This window comes from Gopherus flavomarginatus, chromosome 2 (assembly GCF_025201925.1).
Source record: "Gopherus flavomarginatus isolate rGopFla2 chromosome 2, rGopFla2.mat.asm, whole genome shotgun sequence".
NCBI lineage: Eukaryota > Metazoa > Chordata > Testudines > Testudinidae > Gopherus > Gopherus flavomarginatus.
In genome coordinates this window covers 35491232-35509961 of record NC_066618.1, presented here as the reverse complement: position 1 = coordinate 35509961, position 18730 = coordinate 35491232, and the positions used below count along the sequence as shown (strand labels likewise).

General features: G+C 41.2%; 1 protein-coding gene across 4 annotated transcripts in view; it reads left to right on the top strand.

Moving 5' to 3' along the window:
* Positions 1–18730, top strand: part of MYO3A (myosin IIIA) — a 220499-nt gene that overhangs the window by 174744 nt on the left and 27025 nt on the right. For all 4 annotated transcript variants that reach the window (XM_050939001.1, XM_050939000.1, XM_050939003.1 and 1 more), the window contains 6 exons: positions 877–988; positions 2996–3158; positions 4061–4147; positions 6200–6323; positions 8475–9438; positions 10902–11040. In XM_050939001.1, coding sequence (XP_050794958.1) covers positions 877–988; positions 2996–3158; positions 4061–4147; positions 6200–6323; positions 8475–9438; positions 10902–11040 — 1589 coding nt within the window. The remainder of the gene's footprint in view (positions 1–876; positions 989–2995; positions 3159–4060; positions 4148–6199; positions 6324–8474; positions 9439–10901; positions 11041–18730) is intronic.

Here is an 18730-nt window from a genome sequence, read left to right as displayed (position 1 = left end):
TACACAGATTTCACCCTTGAAACCTGGGGCAGTCTCCTCTGTTAGAGTCTTAAGTCTTCTCAGTGTCCGTGTTGCTTGCCGCATAGGTGAGGGAGGAGAAAAGGCCAAGCATGTGGCCACTGTGTTCTGTTTTATACCCTTAGTCCATGTGCCTGTAGAACACAAGTCCACACGTTTGGTGGGCATTGCTGAGTCTCTAGACAAGGCTGAGCAATTCCCCTGGTGTAGCCTCATGCAATTGAGTCATTGCATTGTAGCTCCCTTGCTGAAAAATAGCTGGTGATGTCTGTTCAACAGCAACCACCCAGGTGTTGGTTACCTCCCTTGTCATTATCTCTGTAGAGCTAGTATCTGGGCACCTTCAAAACCCACAGCATATTTTAATGAAAATCATACAACACAATTCTTACAATTTAATGACTTCAGCAGATCATAACCTTTCCCCTGATACCTCACAAGGCCTGCTTTATATGCAAGATCACAATTATATGTAAATGAGGAATATGGGGGTTACTGGGTGCTCCCCCAAGGTACAGAATGTCACAAAAGGGTTATCCACAATGTGCAAAGAAGTAGTAAAGGCAACAATTTGGCAAAGACTCTCACTAGACAGCATGTTTTCTGAGAGTCCTATAGTGATGTTAATAGAACTAAAAAACCCTCCAGGGTGTACAAGATCTCTCTTATGCACCTTTAACTGTGTTTCTAATGGCTGTATATAAATACACGGTGATTTTTGGCATGTTCTTCTTTTTAGTACATTATGTATTGCTTCATACAAAAACATTTTAAACTAGGTTTCATTTAGATGATAGTGTGAATCTGCATATTTCAGTCATTTCATATTACTGTAATCATCATATTGTTGTCTTTTAGATATTACCTCATCTGTTACAAAACAAATGATGATCCTCCAGTCAGCCCTGAAACTTGTGCTGCTATCTTAGAAAAAGCCCGCCTTGACAACTGGGTTCTCGGAAAAACCAAAGTAATATTTCAGATACTTTGCATACATTTCACTATGTGTTTGTAAAGATATTAAGCAAACTCTGCTCTCAGTTACTCTACTGGAATTACTTTTGACCCACATGGGTAAAAAAATTATTTCATTGGACACCCCTCATTGACAATTAGGCTGAAATCCTGGTCCCTCAGTGCCAGGAGAGGAGTTGGCAGCAGATGATCTCAGATGTAGAGAGTGAGGGAAGATTTGGTTATGGACAGAGGCCACCCTAGCTATAATCAAACTAGGCCAGTGGCACTGGAACATATTTAGTAGTTGGGGTGCCGGCGGCCAGGACCCGAGCCCCAAGTGAGATGAGAGGTTGGGGAGCAGAGTGTGGGCAGAGGGCCGGGAGCAGGTCATAGGCGCGGGAAACACCCCCAGGTTTTATGCATAGAGCCAGCGGCTGGGGAGCAGTGGGCAGGGCCAGCAGTCCTGCATAAAATGTGGGGGTGCTGCAGCACCCCGGCACATCTACTTCGCACACCTATGGACTAGGCAGCTGCCTAGGGTGGCAGATTTGGCCGGTCACCTTTCCATCATGACGGAGGGGTGTCTGGAGCAAATTTGAGTGGTTTTGCAACTCTTTACACTGGATTACCTACCACTCATTCAAATTTGGCTTGGCTGTCCCTCTATCATGACAGAGAGGCAGCCAGGCCAAATCTGCTGCCCTAGGCCTATGAGGAGGGGGGCAGCACACTGAAGATTTGTGTAGCGTGGCAGATTGTCTTGAGTAGCCTCTGATTAGGGTGGAGGTAAATATCTGCTCCCTCATTATTGCCTCGTGGCACCAGTAGAATTTTTCAGACTCCCTCCCATCTCAGCCTTTCTAGCCTGATTTGTCAGAAAGGGCCTCCCTGCTGACAAACTACAGGAGGTTTGGTATACAGAGAAGGTGCCATAGGAGAAAAACTGGTGTCTCCACACCTCAAATAACTTCAGCCTCAAGTCTCCCCTTCTTTGAAGGTAATAGGGGGGAGGGACAGAAGCTTCAAAGAGAGGGGGAGACATAAAACTGAAGCTGTCTGAGGTGCAGATACCTGTCTGAGGCACCTTTCTCCATAGTCACACCTCGTCTTGTTCACGCCTGTCTATGAACCAGATATGGATTCATAATGGGACTACCAGAGAGGAGAAGAAAGATTTTCTTCAAAGGCAGAGGGGTATTGCTGGGGCAGGTTTTTCTAAAGAAGGCTGGGACAAGGATCCATGGATGCACCTCCCCGCCCAACCTCTCTCATGTTCTGAGGTGGGACCAATGGGGATGGGGAAAGGAGAATAACTAGAGGTATGGGAATTTATATCTCACTATGTACTTATATGGAGTTACTCCAGATGTACACAAACGTAACTGAAACAGGAGCTGACAGACAACGACTATGACAAAAGGAATAGAGAGGAGAGGACAGAAAAGTCCCGAAAAAATAGATACAATGGGACTGATTTCTCCTCCTACCTACAGCAACTGGTTTTACACCAGTACAACTCCATTAACTTCAATGGAGTTACTCCTAATTTACTCCAATGTGAGACAGAATTAGGACTGATGTTTGTATCACTTGCGCCAGTCTTGCTTTTGGGGTCATTCTTCTACGGCGTAGGCTTCCCTGAATGCAAATTTAAAAATAAATAAATGGAATGGGTTTAAGGTACTAGACAAAAGCATTAGCACACTGGAGTTAGTTTTGTGAAATACGCATCAGAGGAAAACACTGAGGAGGTTAAAGTATCTTCCAATGAAAATACAAATAATAAAAGTGTTTTGGCCACTTGTGTTACCAACTCAAATTACAGAATTATTTCAGCTTTGTCATCTTCAAAAATGATCATTTAAACAATGGAACTAAAGGCTTTGTTCTTCCTCTGATGGTTACACAGAATTCCTGTTGATGCTAAATAAACTAATATACATGTATGAATCACTGTGAGAGGACTGTCTGGGCCATATTAATTAATGCTGTGTATCATTGTTTGTTTACTCTCTTTAAGGTGTTCCTTAAATACTATCATGTGGAGCAGCTGAATTTAATGAGAAAGGAGACAGTTGACAGGATTGTTTTGATTCAGGCCTATGTCAGAGGGTGGCTAGGTTCAAAGAGATATAAAAAATTAAAGGAGAAAAGGGAAGAAAGTGCTATTAAAATACAGTCAGGTAATAGCTCAACAGCATTTTAGAATAAATGTGCACATGGATGAAATATGGCTTCTTACATTTTGTTCTTTTAAACCTGTTGCATTTGATAAAGCATTCTGTGTTTGATGCTTTATGTATTTTTATGAAAAGATATCGGTTAATCAGGTTATGACAATAATCTCTTCACTATAGTTGTCTATCAGTGTTACTTTTAAAAGGCAATTTTTAACAACAAAGGAATGTGAATACATAAGTAATATTTTTATTCCTAAAATTCCAGCATACTCTGACAATGTCACATAATATACCAGTGAAAAAATAATGTATTAACCACGTTGGATAATAAAACTAATTAAGCTGTTGATTGAGAAATCGCTAATTGAACAGCCTCCTTTTAGCATAACTTTGAGCATCATCCTCTTGGAAGTTCTAACATCTACATGTTTTATATACTAATTGATTCCATAATTACAATATGACCTGGAGGACCCAGATTTTACATATTTTATACAGTTTGTGCTTCCTTGTCATAAATTTGGAAACCTGACTGACAATTCAAAAGTGTGTTTCTTTGTAGAAACGTCCTGGAAAAATATGATGTTTGAATACTTTAATTCTGATGCCATAATTCCTTGAAGAATTCTTTATTTTCATATATCAGAGGGGTAGCCGTGTTAGTCTGGATCTGTAAAAGCAGCGAAGAATCCTGTGGCACCTTATAGACTAAGAGACATTTTGGAGCATGAGCTTTTGTGGGTGAATATCCACTTCGTCGGATGCAAGTGGGTATTCACCCACGAAAGCTCATGCTCCAAAACGTCTGTTAATCTATAAGGTGTCACAGGACTCTTTGCTGCTTTATTTTCATATTCTTTTATATCACCTAATGGATGAGCTTAAATTTTCCCACCTCTTTTTAGTTTACAGGGGCTTTGTTGCTCGTAAAGAATATGAAAAAGGAAAAAATAAATACAAAATGGAAACATTTATTACCAGACTTCAAGCAGGTAAGGACTGTTAGCTTTCTAGACTTCTGATGCACTGATTTTATGTATCTGCTTATACACAATGTAGTGGGCCAGATCCTCAGCTGCTATAAAGCTACATTGACTGCAGTGGAGCTACATCAGATTGCACCGACGATCTGATGCACCTATCTCTGCTTGTAAATACTGTATATATGTATGCACACTCAGGAGTGAAAGTAATATAAAAGACTTAACGGTATGGGGTTCTAGCTCCAGGCCCCCAAAAGGGCCGGGGCCTCAGGCAGAAGGGGCTGGGCTGGAGGGTCAGCCTCCCCCAGCCAGCCCTTCAGCACTGTCCAGCCTGCACCTCCCAGGGTTCCAGCAGTGATGTAAAAGTCCTGGGACTCTGGTCTGCGGTAGCAACGGCCAGGAGCCCCGGGCTCTTCTAAATTGCCAGGCCCTGGGACAGCTGCATACGGGTCCATACTGGCAGCCACTTCTTACCCGTATGCCATACCAGCCCACTTTCACCTCTGTGCACATTATATATCTGCTTGCATTTAATGTATATATACAGTATTTGTCTGTATATATTGTTTACATTTTTCTATATGTTTGTTACATATTAGATAACATTTACTTTAGAGAAGAGTCTTTATCTATAGCTATGCATATGTCTCTGGTTGTCTTCTGTCATGGCTCTGTTCCTACCTATCAAAATGTTCCTTCTCTTCCTCTGTGCCAAGACATCTCTGCTGTGACATCTCCCAAGATTCAATTCTTGATCCTTTGCTTTTTTCCATCTACCCTGTCCCTCTTGGTTATTTTGATAACCATCACGTGTATGTATACAACCTGACACTGATCTCATGTGGTGTATGTTCAGGAGTAACTCAATTGCAGACAGTGGAATTTTACCAGTGTAAAACTGGTCTGAGAGCAGAATCAAATCCAAAGAGGTCACCATTGAAAGTCAATATTTACCAACATGATGATAACTGAGATGCCCCGATTAACTCCTCAGCAGAGGGAATCTCAAACGCCACAGTGTGGCAACAGCTTGTTCGTGTTGATTAACCATTGCACTGTATCTTATGATATCTTTAATTTTCCTTTGCATCCACTCTCTCTTCCTGACGTGTGGCTTCAGCTCAACTTCCTTCAGCATAAAAGAAGCAAAATTATATAATGCCCATTCTCTCACACTTTTAGTGACTCTGCTCCCCATTTGTTTCAAAATCCAGTTCAAAATTGCCATCCTTGTTTTGAAAACCATCCTTGGACATGCTCCATCCTACCTCAATGATCTGGGCTAACTTCACAGGTGAAGCTAAGTAACTTGAAACAGATCAGATGCTGTCCACACTTACATTTACAATGGTATAACTCCTCTGACTTCAGTGGAGTTACTCCTGATTTGCATCTGTGTAAGCGAGAGGAGAATCAGGCCCAAAAAGTCTAAGGCTGTGTCTACACTACAGACCTTACAGCAGCACAGTTGTATCCCTGCAGCTGCACTGCTGTAAGGTCTCCCTGTGTAGCCGCTCTGTGCCGATGGGAGAGAGCTCTCCCACTGGCATGATTAAACCAGCTAACGGGGTGTAAATAAGGCAGAAAGGCCACCCCTACCTGAAATTTGGTTCCTTGCTATGTAATTCACACCATCTTAGAACCTATTACACACACTTACACATCAGTAAATGTGTGCTGGGGAGTCTAATTTACAACAGTTTACATATCAGTTCTGAATTTGGCTTCTTCCATTCCCTATCCCACTCCCTAGTTCTTCAACCATTGCTTCCTTCTATGATCCTTCACATAATGTCACCACTGCAGGTGTGAGACCATTCTCCTCTGTAGCTTCTGTCATCTCAATAAACTTCCTGTATCCCTCCACTTCACTGACTTGCCATCACATTTAAAATCTCACTTGAAAAAACAGCTTTTCCGCACCTTGCCTCTACTACCAGGTTCCTGTCTTCTGCACCTTTTTGAAATTTAACTCTGTATTGTTGTTATTTAACTCTGTTAAAAGTTTGAAATACAGCTTGGGTGTTGTCTAAAGTGGTTTTGTACTGTAATTTGTATCAGTTGCAAGAGGATACTTAATCAGAAAGAAAAGGAAAGAAATAACAGATGCATCAAACAAAGCAGCGACAACAATTCAATCTCACTACAGGGGATATAGGAAGAGGAAAAGCTTCAAAAAGAAAAGGTAGTGATCTTTTCCTTCTGTTAGATACTCATAGACACTCATAGACCGTTGTATCATTTAAATGTCTCCTGCTTCAGTAAACATATTGTCAGAATCAGCAATATTCTCTGGAAATGAAGCAGAATTGGATGCTTCTGTGTAGCACAAATAGTTTTACTCCTGGGGGCATTCTGCACCAAAAAATTTAAAAAATCAGTATATAATATTTTAATATTCTGCAAATTTTATTTGTCAAAATAACACTACATAATCATGCCAGCTTCAACTATTTTGGTAATTTATTTCAAAATACCTGTCAGCAAGTATGTCTGTAACAATATAGACACACACAAAAATTCCTCCAGTAGAGAGTGAAAGAAACCTCTATGACAGCCCAGTTCCTGTTTCTCTGCCCTGACCCCAGAGCCCAGCTGGGAGACCAGACAACCCCTCACACACAGAGCCCAGCCATGCCCCCCAAGCCAATACACCCGAAACCCCTCCCCACCAGAGCCCAACTGCAGCCCCTCCCCCCCAGCCCAGATACCCGCACTCTCTCCCCCCCAGAGCCCAAGGATCCAAAGCGAGAAACAGCCTGATGCTTAGTGCCAGGCTTGCATGGAGTTTCCTAAGTGCTGTCCTCTCTTTCCCTCAGGGCATGCTGGGAACTGCAGCTACCAAGATCCCTCTAGCTCCCTCTCCCTCCCCCCAGCAGTGTCTTCTATGTGTGGCTCCTAGTGGCAGCTAGTAGTACTGCAGCCCATTTCTGTGGGGAAAAAGAAATTCTGCACACACGTTAATTTCTGCAAAATTCTGCACTGCAGAGTGGTACAGAATTCCCTCAAGAGTATACATTATGCTCTGCTTGAGGAGATAGAGCTTGTCCCCCTCCTACTTCCTCAGAAACACCCTGAAGCCTTGGCCCTCCACGCAGAGTGTGCCACAATAGCCCGCGAGCAGGACAGAGTGTCTCTCTCTTACACTCATGACTGCCCATCCCCCTCTCAGTGGTGATCTATGTTTCTGCTGGTTACTCCAGGCACCCAAACCAACCTGCCTGAGCTGCAAGGGAGGAGCACGTCACTGCTTTTGCGGCTTCCCTTTGCTTCCCCATCAGAAATCATATTTCTGTGGGGAAGCAAAGAAATCTGCAGGGGATATGAATTCTGCACATGCACAGTGACACAGAATTCCCTCAGGAGTATAGTTTGTTTGTTTATTTTAAAAGATGGCAGTAAACATTTTTCTTAAGTTCTGTGACCTCAGGAAAGAAGAGGCAAATATGGGGTAAAAAAAGAATTAATTGGCAATATTTTGCCCACCTGTGATTTTAATATAAACTGATACTACTGATAGGTCCTGGTCTGGGTTTGGAATAGCTCTTCTTGAGACATTTCTATACATTGCATACACCTCTTGTCTGAATCAAATAAAAGTAAAAATGGAAAGAAATTGACAATCTGAAACATGGAAACTTCCTCTTATCCATCTGTTGAGATGGGTACCCAACAATAAAAAACAGACTCTGTTCATGAAAGTAGTTTAGGACTCTTTCCAGGCGCGCTGTGTTGAATGGCCAGTATTTTCACAAGCTGTTCTGGGCCTGCTCAGTGTAACACAGCCAAGTAGGCATACATACTCTGAAATGCCCCCCGAGAAGCCTACTTCTTTTTTACATTTTTAGGCTTTGCTTTCGGGGTGTGATTATGAGTGAGCCTAGTGGGAGGTAGCACTAGAAAGGTTTGGAAGTCTTACCCATACGAGAAGGAAACCATTTGGGAGACCACTCACAGCCAGTAAAGACAGTGCTTGGTAAAGAAGTAGAAGGATGTGGTTAGTGTGCTGTCCTGGGACTCAGAAGATCGAAGTTCAATTCCCTGCTCCATCATAGATTTTTTCTGTAACCTTTATCACTGCTCTTTTATCATCTAGATTGCTACCCTCATTGCCCTTGGGCCATTTGACAGAGATATTCTTCCAGACTTAGAATATCATTCATGTTCACAAATATGTGTATTCATTCCCCATTCCTAATCTGTGCTAGGTGCTCTTGCTCTTTTATTTTCATTTTTGATTGACCAAATTGCCGTTTAGTACACAAACATTGCTGCAGGAAATTGTAAGGTGGTAATCTGTCTGCTATATTTCCCAAATGCAATATGTCTCATACAGGGAATCACTTCTGAAGAAGGAACAAACTGAAAATGCAGTCTCCATTAATGAAAAAGAAAAAGATGAACAACCTCAAGACAACAAAGAAAACCCAGCTGTGATGACAAACTCTCCTTCTCCAGCTGAAGAGGAAGCAGCTGTTATTGTTCAGAGTAACTACAGAGGCTACAGAGAGCGTAAAAAAATAAAGGAGCAACACAGAAAACTAGCAGATCAAGTGTCTTCTCCAGTTGAAAACTTGAAACCAGAAGTAAAGTCAGCTCAAAATGTAGCGCAGGAAGCTGAGGCTGAAACAGAGAGAAAAGGTAAGGCAGCTATTTTCAGTCAGAGCAGCTACCCAGGACACCCAGACAGACAGAACCTACAGGAAAAAAGGAAAATGCTTCCAAGAAGAGAGAGTGCTTCTATGAAACAAAACCCTCCAGGGCAGCATCCAAAGGAAGGCAAAAAACAAGCCTCTTTGAAGCAGTCATCTAAAAAAATGACAGAACGAGGCCTCCAAGATCTGACTCATCAGGAAACAGTCAGCACAGAAGAGCAAAACCATCTGTTTGTTGTTGTTCAGAATAAATATGACAGTCACTTGGAGAGAAAACATCTGACACAGGAAGGGATAATACCTGGTGAAAATAAAGGAAATATAAGGAAAGACTCAGTAAGAGGCTCACAGAAGCAAGCTGAGCCAGAAAAACAAGGTTCAGAAGACAAAGACAAGGCAGCAGTGGTAATTCAGAGTAATTATCGAGGTTACAGAAGAAGGGGGCAACTCAGAAAAGAAGGGAAATTACCTACTAGAGGTCAAGAGAGAGCTAGTGGAGAGCCAACTGAAGTAGCACATATTCAAAATAATGATTCCAAGGCAACAAAAGATAGAGAAAGGTCTAATACTCAGGCCGAGAGCCATAAGAATCTAAAGGATGGCTCAGCAAAAGAGGCTTGTGATTTGGCAGCCTTTTCAAGACAGGTAAGAAGCTTATTAAGCTAAATATTTCTTGATAACGGTAGGAAATGTGCTAAGAGCAATGCATTAGATGATTGCTCATTGAAAATGGATGCTCTGACTCATACTACTTCATAACATACAAAACACCGGAATTAACAGTAATAAGGGGCATTCTGTTCACGCCAGTCAGTAAGTAACATTTTAAATCACTTTATTCTGGGCATTTAAATCACTAGTCAGGAACTGAAGAGTTGGGTTTATACAGATTTTGATATTAATTTATTCTGAAGCTTGGCAGGGTTTTTCGGCAAATCCAATTGTCACTTAGTAGTTGAATTGTGTGTGTGTGTGTGTGGTGTGTGTGTGGGGAGGAGGGTAAATCTGTTTAAAATTTGTTTTCCTTAAATTATATAAAAAATGTTCCCCCTTCCGAGCCCTGTTCTTGCATAGATGAATTCCCACAGAATGCAAGGGATCCTTAGGGTTCACTAGTTCCTTCTGCAAATACTTTCCAATGGTGTACACTAGAGCTGGCCAGAGCATGACAATTCCGTTTCGTGACAACTTCCAAGATTTTGGAATTTGGTTTTGTTCTGCATTGGGGAAAAAAAAAAACCTTTTGGACATTTTCATGAAACGAACTGTATCAAAACATCCAGTTTTGGATCAAAAGGGGTAGGGGTTTTTTTTATTCAGGTCACTCTCTCTGGTCAAAAGTGACCAGAGCCCACCCTGAACCTCAGAAAGCTTCCTGTTGAAAACGTCTTTGAAATCACTAGATTGCCACAAAATGGTTCAGCTTCAGCAAAGCAGCATAGTTTGATACAAATACATTTCACTGAAAATGTTGTGGATGAACTTCTGGCCCCGTGGAATTTAATGGCAAAGCTCCTGTTGATTTCAGTGAGACCAGGATTTCACTCAGTAAAATTCAGGTATTTTAATGGATATTTTATAAAAATCTACAATTCGTGCTACAAGTGGAGAGACTGTCAGGGTTGGGGGTGAGAGAAGACTGTCAGGGTTGTCCCTTTTAACCTAAAACCAGAAGCCCCAGTTAAGATAAGTGTTGTTTTGAAATGCTGACATTTGCTAACTAAGGCCCTGACTCATCAGAGTACTGAAGTCCTTACTTGCCTGTTTAAAGTTATGCACATGCTTAACCACCTTGCTGAATAAGGTTATCATACCCATTCCTAGTGCATGCTCTGCACAGTTGGAACCCTGCTCTAATTGACTTCAAAGGGGCTCTGCATGGACACAGATGTGAACCTCTACGGAGCAGTTTGCAGGATCAGTTATTATTACATGTGCAGTGTTTGTTACAGTGCTGTGATGGAATTATTTCATGCTTTCAAAAAAGCAGTATATTGCATAAAAGCAGTTTGTCCAATCTCTGTTTATCTTATTGTCCCATCTGCAGTTTCTTACCCATGATTTACCTGGAAACATGGAGATCTCTATCTTGTATTATTTTTTTTTAGATATCAAAATTGTCCGAAGACTATTTGGCACTGCAGCAAAAGTTGAATGAAATGATTTTGTCGCATCAGCTGAGGCCTGTGATGCTGTCCAAAGATAAACAAACAAATGGTCAACTTTCTCCTCATGTGTGTCAATCAGGTAATATTCAACCTTCATGTTTATCAATAACATTAATGTCCCTCAGGGGCAAGTCTTGCAGCCACAGAGGGTTCCATGACGAGGATTCATAGTCATAGATTTTAAGGTTCGAAGGGACCACTAGACCATCTATTTGGACCTCCTGTATAACACAGGCCATAAAACTTTGCCCCATTTCCCCAGCATTGAGCCCAATAACCTGTATTTGACCAAAGCATCTTCCAGAAAGGTATCCAGTTTTGATGTGATGTCATCAAGAGATGGAGAATCCATCACTTCCCTTGGTAGTTTGTTCCAATGGTTGTTCACCTTCACTGTTAAAAATAAGTGTCTTGTTTCTAATGAGAATTTGAGAATTTTTCTGGCTTCTGACTTCAGCTTCAGCTTCCAGCCATTGGCTCTTGATATACCTTTCTCTATTAGATTATAAAGCCCTTTAGTACCCAGTATTTTCTCCCCATTTAAGGTACTTATATACCATGATCAAGTCAACTCCTGACCTTCCTCACTGTAGGGCATTTTCTCCAGCTCTCTACTCATTTTTGTGGCTCTTCTATTCCCTCTCTAATATTTCAACATCCTTTTAAAAATGTGGACACCAGAACTGGTTGCTTTATTCCAGTATCGGTCTCCCCAATACCATATCCAGAGGTAAAATCAGTTCCTACTCCCCTATTTATACATCCAAGGATCACATTAGCCCAGTGGTTCTCAAACTTTTGTACTGGTGACCCCTTTCACATAGCAAGCCTCTGAGTGTGACCCCCCTTATAAATTAAAAATACTTTAAAATATATTTAACACCATTATAAATGCTGGAAGTAAAGCGGGGTTTGGGGTGGAGGCTGGCAGCTTGCAACCCCCCCGTGTAATAACCTTGCGACCCCCGAGGGGTCCTGACCCCCAGTTTGAGAACCTCTCCATTAGCCCTTTTTGCCACAGCTTCACACTGAGAACTCATGTTGTCCACTATGACCTTTAGCTCCTTTACAAGAGTCACAGCTTTCCAGGAGACAGTCCCCCATTCTGTAAGTATGACCTCCCTTCCTTGTTCCTAGATGTACGACCTTACATTTGATTATGTTAATGTATATTGGTGGAATGAGCTCAGCTACGAGGTGATCTAGCTCACTCAGAGTGAATTCCTTGTTCTCATCGTTATGTATCACTCCACCGTCTTTGTTTCATCTGTAGATTTTATCAGCAGTTAGTTTATATTTACTTCCAGAATCATTGATAAAAATGTTGAATATCGTCAGGCCTAGAATTGATCCCTGTGGACTCTCCCATTCAATGATGGTTCTTCATTGAGATTTGTGAGCAGTCAGCTAGCCAGTTCCTAATCCACTGATCAGGTGCTCTGTTGAGATTGTATAGTACTAATTTGTCACATAATGTCATGTGGTACTAAGTCAAAAGCCTCAGCAAAGTCTATTACATCTACAAAGTTACCTGTACCAAACTTGTTGCCTCATCAAAGAATATAATCATATTTGTCTGACAAGCCCTATTTTCCATAAAACCATGTGGACTGGCATTAATTATATTCCTCCTCTTTAATTATTTATTAATTGAATCCCATATCAGTTACAGTTGCATGATAACTGGTGCAGCTCTGCTGTGCAACAGGAGGCAGCCTTTGGGGGAGGCACAGTGGTTACATACCCTCAGCACACCATGAATCTCTGGTCCTCAGAGGGCTCCCTGAATACTAGCCCATGTGGGACAGATAGGGGTAGACAATGGATGGGCCAGAGTGAAGGTCAAGGGTGTGATTGCTATGCAGATCACCAGGACCTGCCCAACATGGAGAGGTGCATATGAAGCTGTAGAGACTACTCTTGTCTTCTGGGTTAGGGTTGGCTTTGCTCAGTAGTTCCCCAGCCTGGTGGGAAGGTTTCCTCTAATCCGGGTGTATCAAGTGGCCAGACCGTAGCCCAAGCTTAGAATTTGCCCTTCAGTGGTCAAAACATACTACATTGTTGTCACTATAATATTGTGAAGGTGAGTCTCATATACACCTAGGCCCCTTTACATACCTCTGGCAATGTGAAAGGGGCCTTAAAGTACATGTGCATGTACTTTACCCCCATTTTAAGGGCCTTTCACACTGCCAGAGTGAAATAAAGGGACCTCAGTGTGTATTAGAGTCAGGCCTTGAAAGTGTAAAGGCTACTCCTTGTTAATCCCCAGTTCTTCATGGCAGCATGCTTCTACATCTGACTTCTGCAAGAGGGAGCAAACATCAGATGGAAAACTCCATTCCAGGATTTTGGCAGGACTTTCATTTTAGACATGTTAATCATTAGCAGGTTTATGCTGAATTCTTTATTACATTTTACTGATTTTTTGACAGTATGAGGCTAATTCCTTAGATAATATAGTATTAAAGGCTCATTCTTTGGAAAATAGCAAATGCTTCTTAAACATTTCCCTACAGAACATAGATAAGAGAGGCAGGGAGAGGGAAATACAAGACCTGTTTTGCCAATTAGAAAAAGATCTTACTTAAAAGTGATAAAAACTCAAGTGAACCCAGGTGGAAATATATGCCAACCTCTTTCTGCTAATTACAAAATGGGCCAAATTCTATCCAATTACACTCGTGTAAATCTGGAGTAGCTCCACTGAAGCTAATAAAATTACAATACTTAACACCTGATACAGGTCCAGAAGGAGACTTTCAAGGGGGAGTTAGGCACCCAATTCCCATTGAAAGTCAATAGGAGCTTGGCACTTAACTCCCCTTTGTTCCTTTGAAAAACTTCCCGTGCCCAGCCTGTGTTTCTGTCCATACAACCTCATAATGCAGCCCTTATCTGTGCCTCTACTTTCCCTTTAAATGCCATGTTTTTTCTAAGGCATAATGGGTGAAAAGTATTACATCACCTCCTTCTGAACATGGAGCAAAGAATGTCACACATTTCTTTGAGTCAGATCCTGGTGCTATTGAAGTCAAAGGCAAAAGTCCCATTTAATTTTATCAGGACCATGATTTTGCCCTTTACCAAATAAAATTAAATCTGTTTCTCACAAAAAAATGTACCATGGTTTTTAACAAAACAAGGCTTTATTTCCTCTACCTACCTTCCAGACAAATGTGGGCACCTCTAACATGCCAGCATTTGATGCTTTTGTGCACCAAATATGGTAGTTTGAGGAATAATACATCTGAGAGCTCTGATCCCTAAACAAAACATAATTTTATTTTATTTTTACTTAAAGTATAAAAGCTTTTTTTGTTTATTTGCTTGTGTGTTTGACCAAGGCACAATTAACTGCCTTTGGAAAGGTGCCAGACATACCTTTCGAACATTCAAGACACAGCAAAAATGGTATAAATGCCCTGTAAGCTCATGGTCATAAACATACAGAAGCTTATACTTTATAGTCAAGCTGTGCTCTTTCCAAGAGGATTCATGCAAATTCTCTAGAAGAATGGTCAGATTCTAAAAGAAGTTTGATTTCTAGTGCTTGGATTTTGATTAAATTGCTAAGGTCAGCAAATAAGCAAGGTGAGTGCAGCATGTGGAGAGGAGTTACTATTTAAAGTGGATGCAGTTCAAGGGCAAAATTGGGAAAATGAGCACAAGCTTACTAAGAACAGTATAAGAGTATTAACCTGTAAAGCAAAGGGCAGCCACAGTTGCTCTCCTGACAGCCCCTTAAGCCTAATCAAACATGAAACCGTATTTTCTACCATGTCAGACCAAATGATCATTCTAGCCTATAAACTCCTAGTCAGCTGACTAACATGTCAGTTAATGTTCTGCTCCTTTAAAGAAAAACCCCAGCAAACCAATCTCCTGCCACTTTCTCCTAGAGGTTTCTAAACAAACTATACCCCCCCTCCTTCCCCAATCTCTCAATCAACAGGATTGGAAGACAGTGACTATTTCCCAGTAAAAGAAGTTTGAAAATTGCTTTACAAGTTACCCACCTCTAAGTGCTAACCACCCACAACCACACAACACTTTGATCAAAGCTATGAATTTAGGGCTCAGTTCTCTGGGCCATTAAGGTAGCTTTGTTATGGGTCACAAAACTGTCTTAAAGCTGGTGACTCCAGCCAGTGTAGGATTCTCCCTATCTGTGAGAATCCTGGTACAGTATAGAGCTGCTCAGCTGCTGCAACTCAACCCTCTCCCACTGCTGGTGCATTCCTGGTCCATTTCACCCCAGGTCCCGCCCATCATTATGAACTTGTAGCCATGGGTGGCAGGTGAAACCCTCCTTTGGGGAGCCTAACCCACTGATTCTGCTACTTCTCCCCACCATGGCCAGAGGAGCCTCAAGGCTCCCATGCACACTACCAGAGGAGCCCCAGCCCGAGCACCAGATCACCAGTCAGCCCCAGCCACTAGCCCAACCCCTGCACCGAGCCACTGGTAGGCCTGAGTTCCAAGCCACCAGCTGGAACTGTGGCCCTGCCGGCTTCAGGGGAAAGGGAGAGGAAAGTGAGGTCTCAGGTGGAACCTGGGCAGGCCCTGGCCTGGGTTAGGGGAGGCTTAGCCTGCCCTGGCCTTTGATACCTGCCACCCATGCTTGTAGCCTTGGAATCCTTGCCATTTGGTTGTGGGTTTTTTTAAGAAAGAATATTTTTTTAAATTTATTTTACAAAAGATTAACCTAATATGGTGTGGAGATCACTGAGTGGAGAGAGCAAACTCCTAGGAACTAAGAAATATATCTGCGGATTGTAAAACAAGTACCTCCTTTGACTGAGGACAGTAATGCAGCATATTGAGAAGTGTTTCTCTGAGAGGAGGCTCTTTGTCTCAGAGATGCCATAAACACGTTGTGATGTGCGTCAGCTGACTCCCCAGGATGTTATTGATTACCAGAACAACATATTGCACAAAACATGTTTTGCATTGTAGGTAGATATGTTACTGCTTTCCCTAATGCTACAGTAATTGAAATTATCTTTATGTGCAATTTTGTTTATTTTATATAATAAATAAATTAATGAATGGAGATATCCTATTTCTTAGAACTGGAAGGGACCCTGAAAGGTCATGTAGTCCATCCCCCTGCCTTCACTAGCAGAACCCAGTACTGTTTTTGCCCCAGATCCTTAAGTGGCCCCCTCAAGTATTGAGCTCCTAACTCTGAGTTTGGCAGGCCAATGCTCAAACCACTGAGCTATCCCTCCCCCTCTAAGCACCCTTCCTGGGTGAAATTAATACCTGGAGTAAGAGGGCAACTTGACTGGCATTGCAACCACTTGCACTAGGTCCAAGTTTGGCAGTATTTATTTGTACTATACAACCTCAGATTTACAAACACCTTGGGAATGGAGAAAAAGCAACAAGGAGTCCTTGTGGCACCTTAGAGACTAACAAATTTATTTGGGCATAAGCTTTCGTGGGCTAAAACCCACTTCATCAGATGTATGGAGTGAAAAATACAGTGAGCAGTATAAATATTACAGCACATGAAACGATGGGAGTTGCCTTACCAAGTGGGGGGTAATAAGGCCAATTCAGTTAAGGTGGACGTGTCCTATACTCAACAGTTGACAGGAAGGGGTGAATACCAAAGAAGGAAAATTACTTTTGTAGTCATAACTCTGAAATGTTCATAACTCTGAACAAAACGCTATGATCGTTCTTTCAAAAGTTTACAACTAAAGATTGACTTAATACAGCTTTGAAATTTTACTATGCAGAAGAAAAATGCTGCTTTTAACCATCTCAATTTAAATGAAACAAGCACTGAAACAGTTTCCTTACCTTGTCAAATCTTTTTTTTTTTAACTTTCCCTTTATTTTTAGTAGTTTACATTTAACACAGTACTGTATTTGCTTTTTCTTTCTTTCTGCTGCTGACTGCATATTTCTGGTTTGAAATGCCGTGTGTGGTTGACTGGTCAGTTCGTAACTGTGGTGAACTCTGAGGTTCAGTTGTATATGCTAAACTTGCATGTTCTGTGTAGTTGACACTAGCAGTTTCTACTAACTAGCAGTTCCTACTTAAGTGATGCTACTTATCATAATAAAGCTACTTATCATAATAAAGCTAACAAATAAAGCTTCTGCCAGACAATGAACTGTCAAAGAGTGGTTTTATAAGCGTAAAGGAAGCTTGACTGGGCTAAAGCTGGGACCATGGAGTCAGGAGTTCTATTCACCCATTATGTATGAAATTCTATTAATTCTCCTGACCCTGATGTGGTTTTGGTGTGAAGCGCATCTGGAGTTCCACAGCCCAGCTGGGCTCCACCCCATGCAATACTTCTCCAGTCATGAAGGAGAATTAACCCTCATCAGTTCTTAGAACATTTGTTAAAGGATGATTAATGCTACATTTGAATAGTGATGAAGAGAAGAGCAGGGAGGGGGTTCAGATTTGCTTGGGGAATGTTTTTATGCGGACTGGGAATCCTGTTCTGTACACCAAGCAAAACTCCTGTATCAGATGGGCATAAACAGGAGCGTGCAATATATTAAAATAAGAGAAAATACTGGAGTAATTACAAAGCTTGAAAGTCAAATAGTTTGAATCTAGGCATAGCAGAACTAGTTTCAGTAAGATATGTATCTTAACAATAGCCCTGTACATCCCAATAAGTGTTCATTTACTATAGCTGCATATTATCTGAAATGGACATGCAATACATATGGGAAATATGGGCTTCCATTTAATACTTACTGTATACAAAACATTACCAATTGGTTTGCACTTTCTCTTTCTGAATGTACTGTATTTAAAAATGCACTGTAGATTAGTAAGAAATGTACTTCTATTTCACCTGCTTCTTTTGTTGAATTATTGTGTACCATTCTGGTGTGTAGTGACCTTCATGTTCACAGAACTAAGATACTGCACACAAGCGTCAGTTATCTAGAAACAATCCCTAACACTGAATTCATAATTTTTCCTCACAAAAATCATGGGCAGCTCTAGAAAAAAAATCGGAGCCAATAAACTAAGCTATCTATAGTATGGCTAACTAGGCCAGACTTATATGGTCTCTCACTAAGTGATATACTGTTTATGATACGGAAAGAAGCCTTGCCATCTTCTTTCCTACTCATTTTGAAGCAATGATTTTATTTTTATTTAGTGCAGTTTTCACACTGAGTGTCTCCCTTGCTGTTCTGTCCCCAATAGAGGCATTAATCAGTGGATGGCAATGATTGCCGACCCTTTGCTTGTCTTTAAATCAGATGACATTTAGATTTATATAATTACTATGATGATTTAAATGATAATTGTACACATTTTCTTCAACATCACTTGTTTAATGTGTCATTTTACAGCTGTACGCATGAATCTAGAATTGCATTTTGTATGCCAAACAGGAATGCGTCTGCCTTTATCTACAAATAGACTGGCATTGTTCATTTTGACAGCTTAGCAGCTCCAAAGATAACATTTTATACTTTGCAGAAAATTATTTCTACTAATCACAGAAGGTAAGGGGCTGCAGGAGAACTGGCTGATGTGGTTGTGCCAATGTAAAAGGTTTTAAAATATGTTCAATTTAATTTTAAAAATGCAAAATATGCAGTTTTTTTAAAAATACATCTGTGTCGAGAAGGCCAAAGTAATCTTATTTCAGCAGGTTTTTTAAATAGGCTGTAAAAGAACTTTGGTCCAGCTTTACAAAAAGGCATGAGGCAATCCGTGCAATGTTCCTGGAATGAACCAGTCTCCATAGGCTATTCACTAGCAGGATTTACAG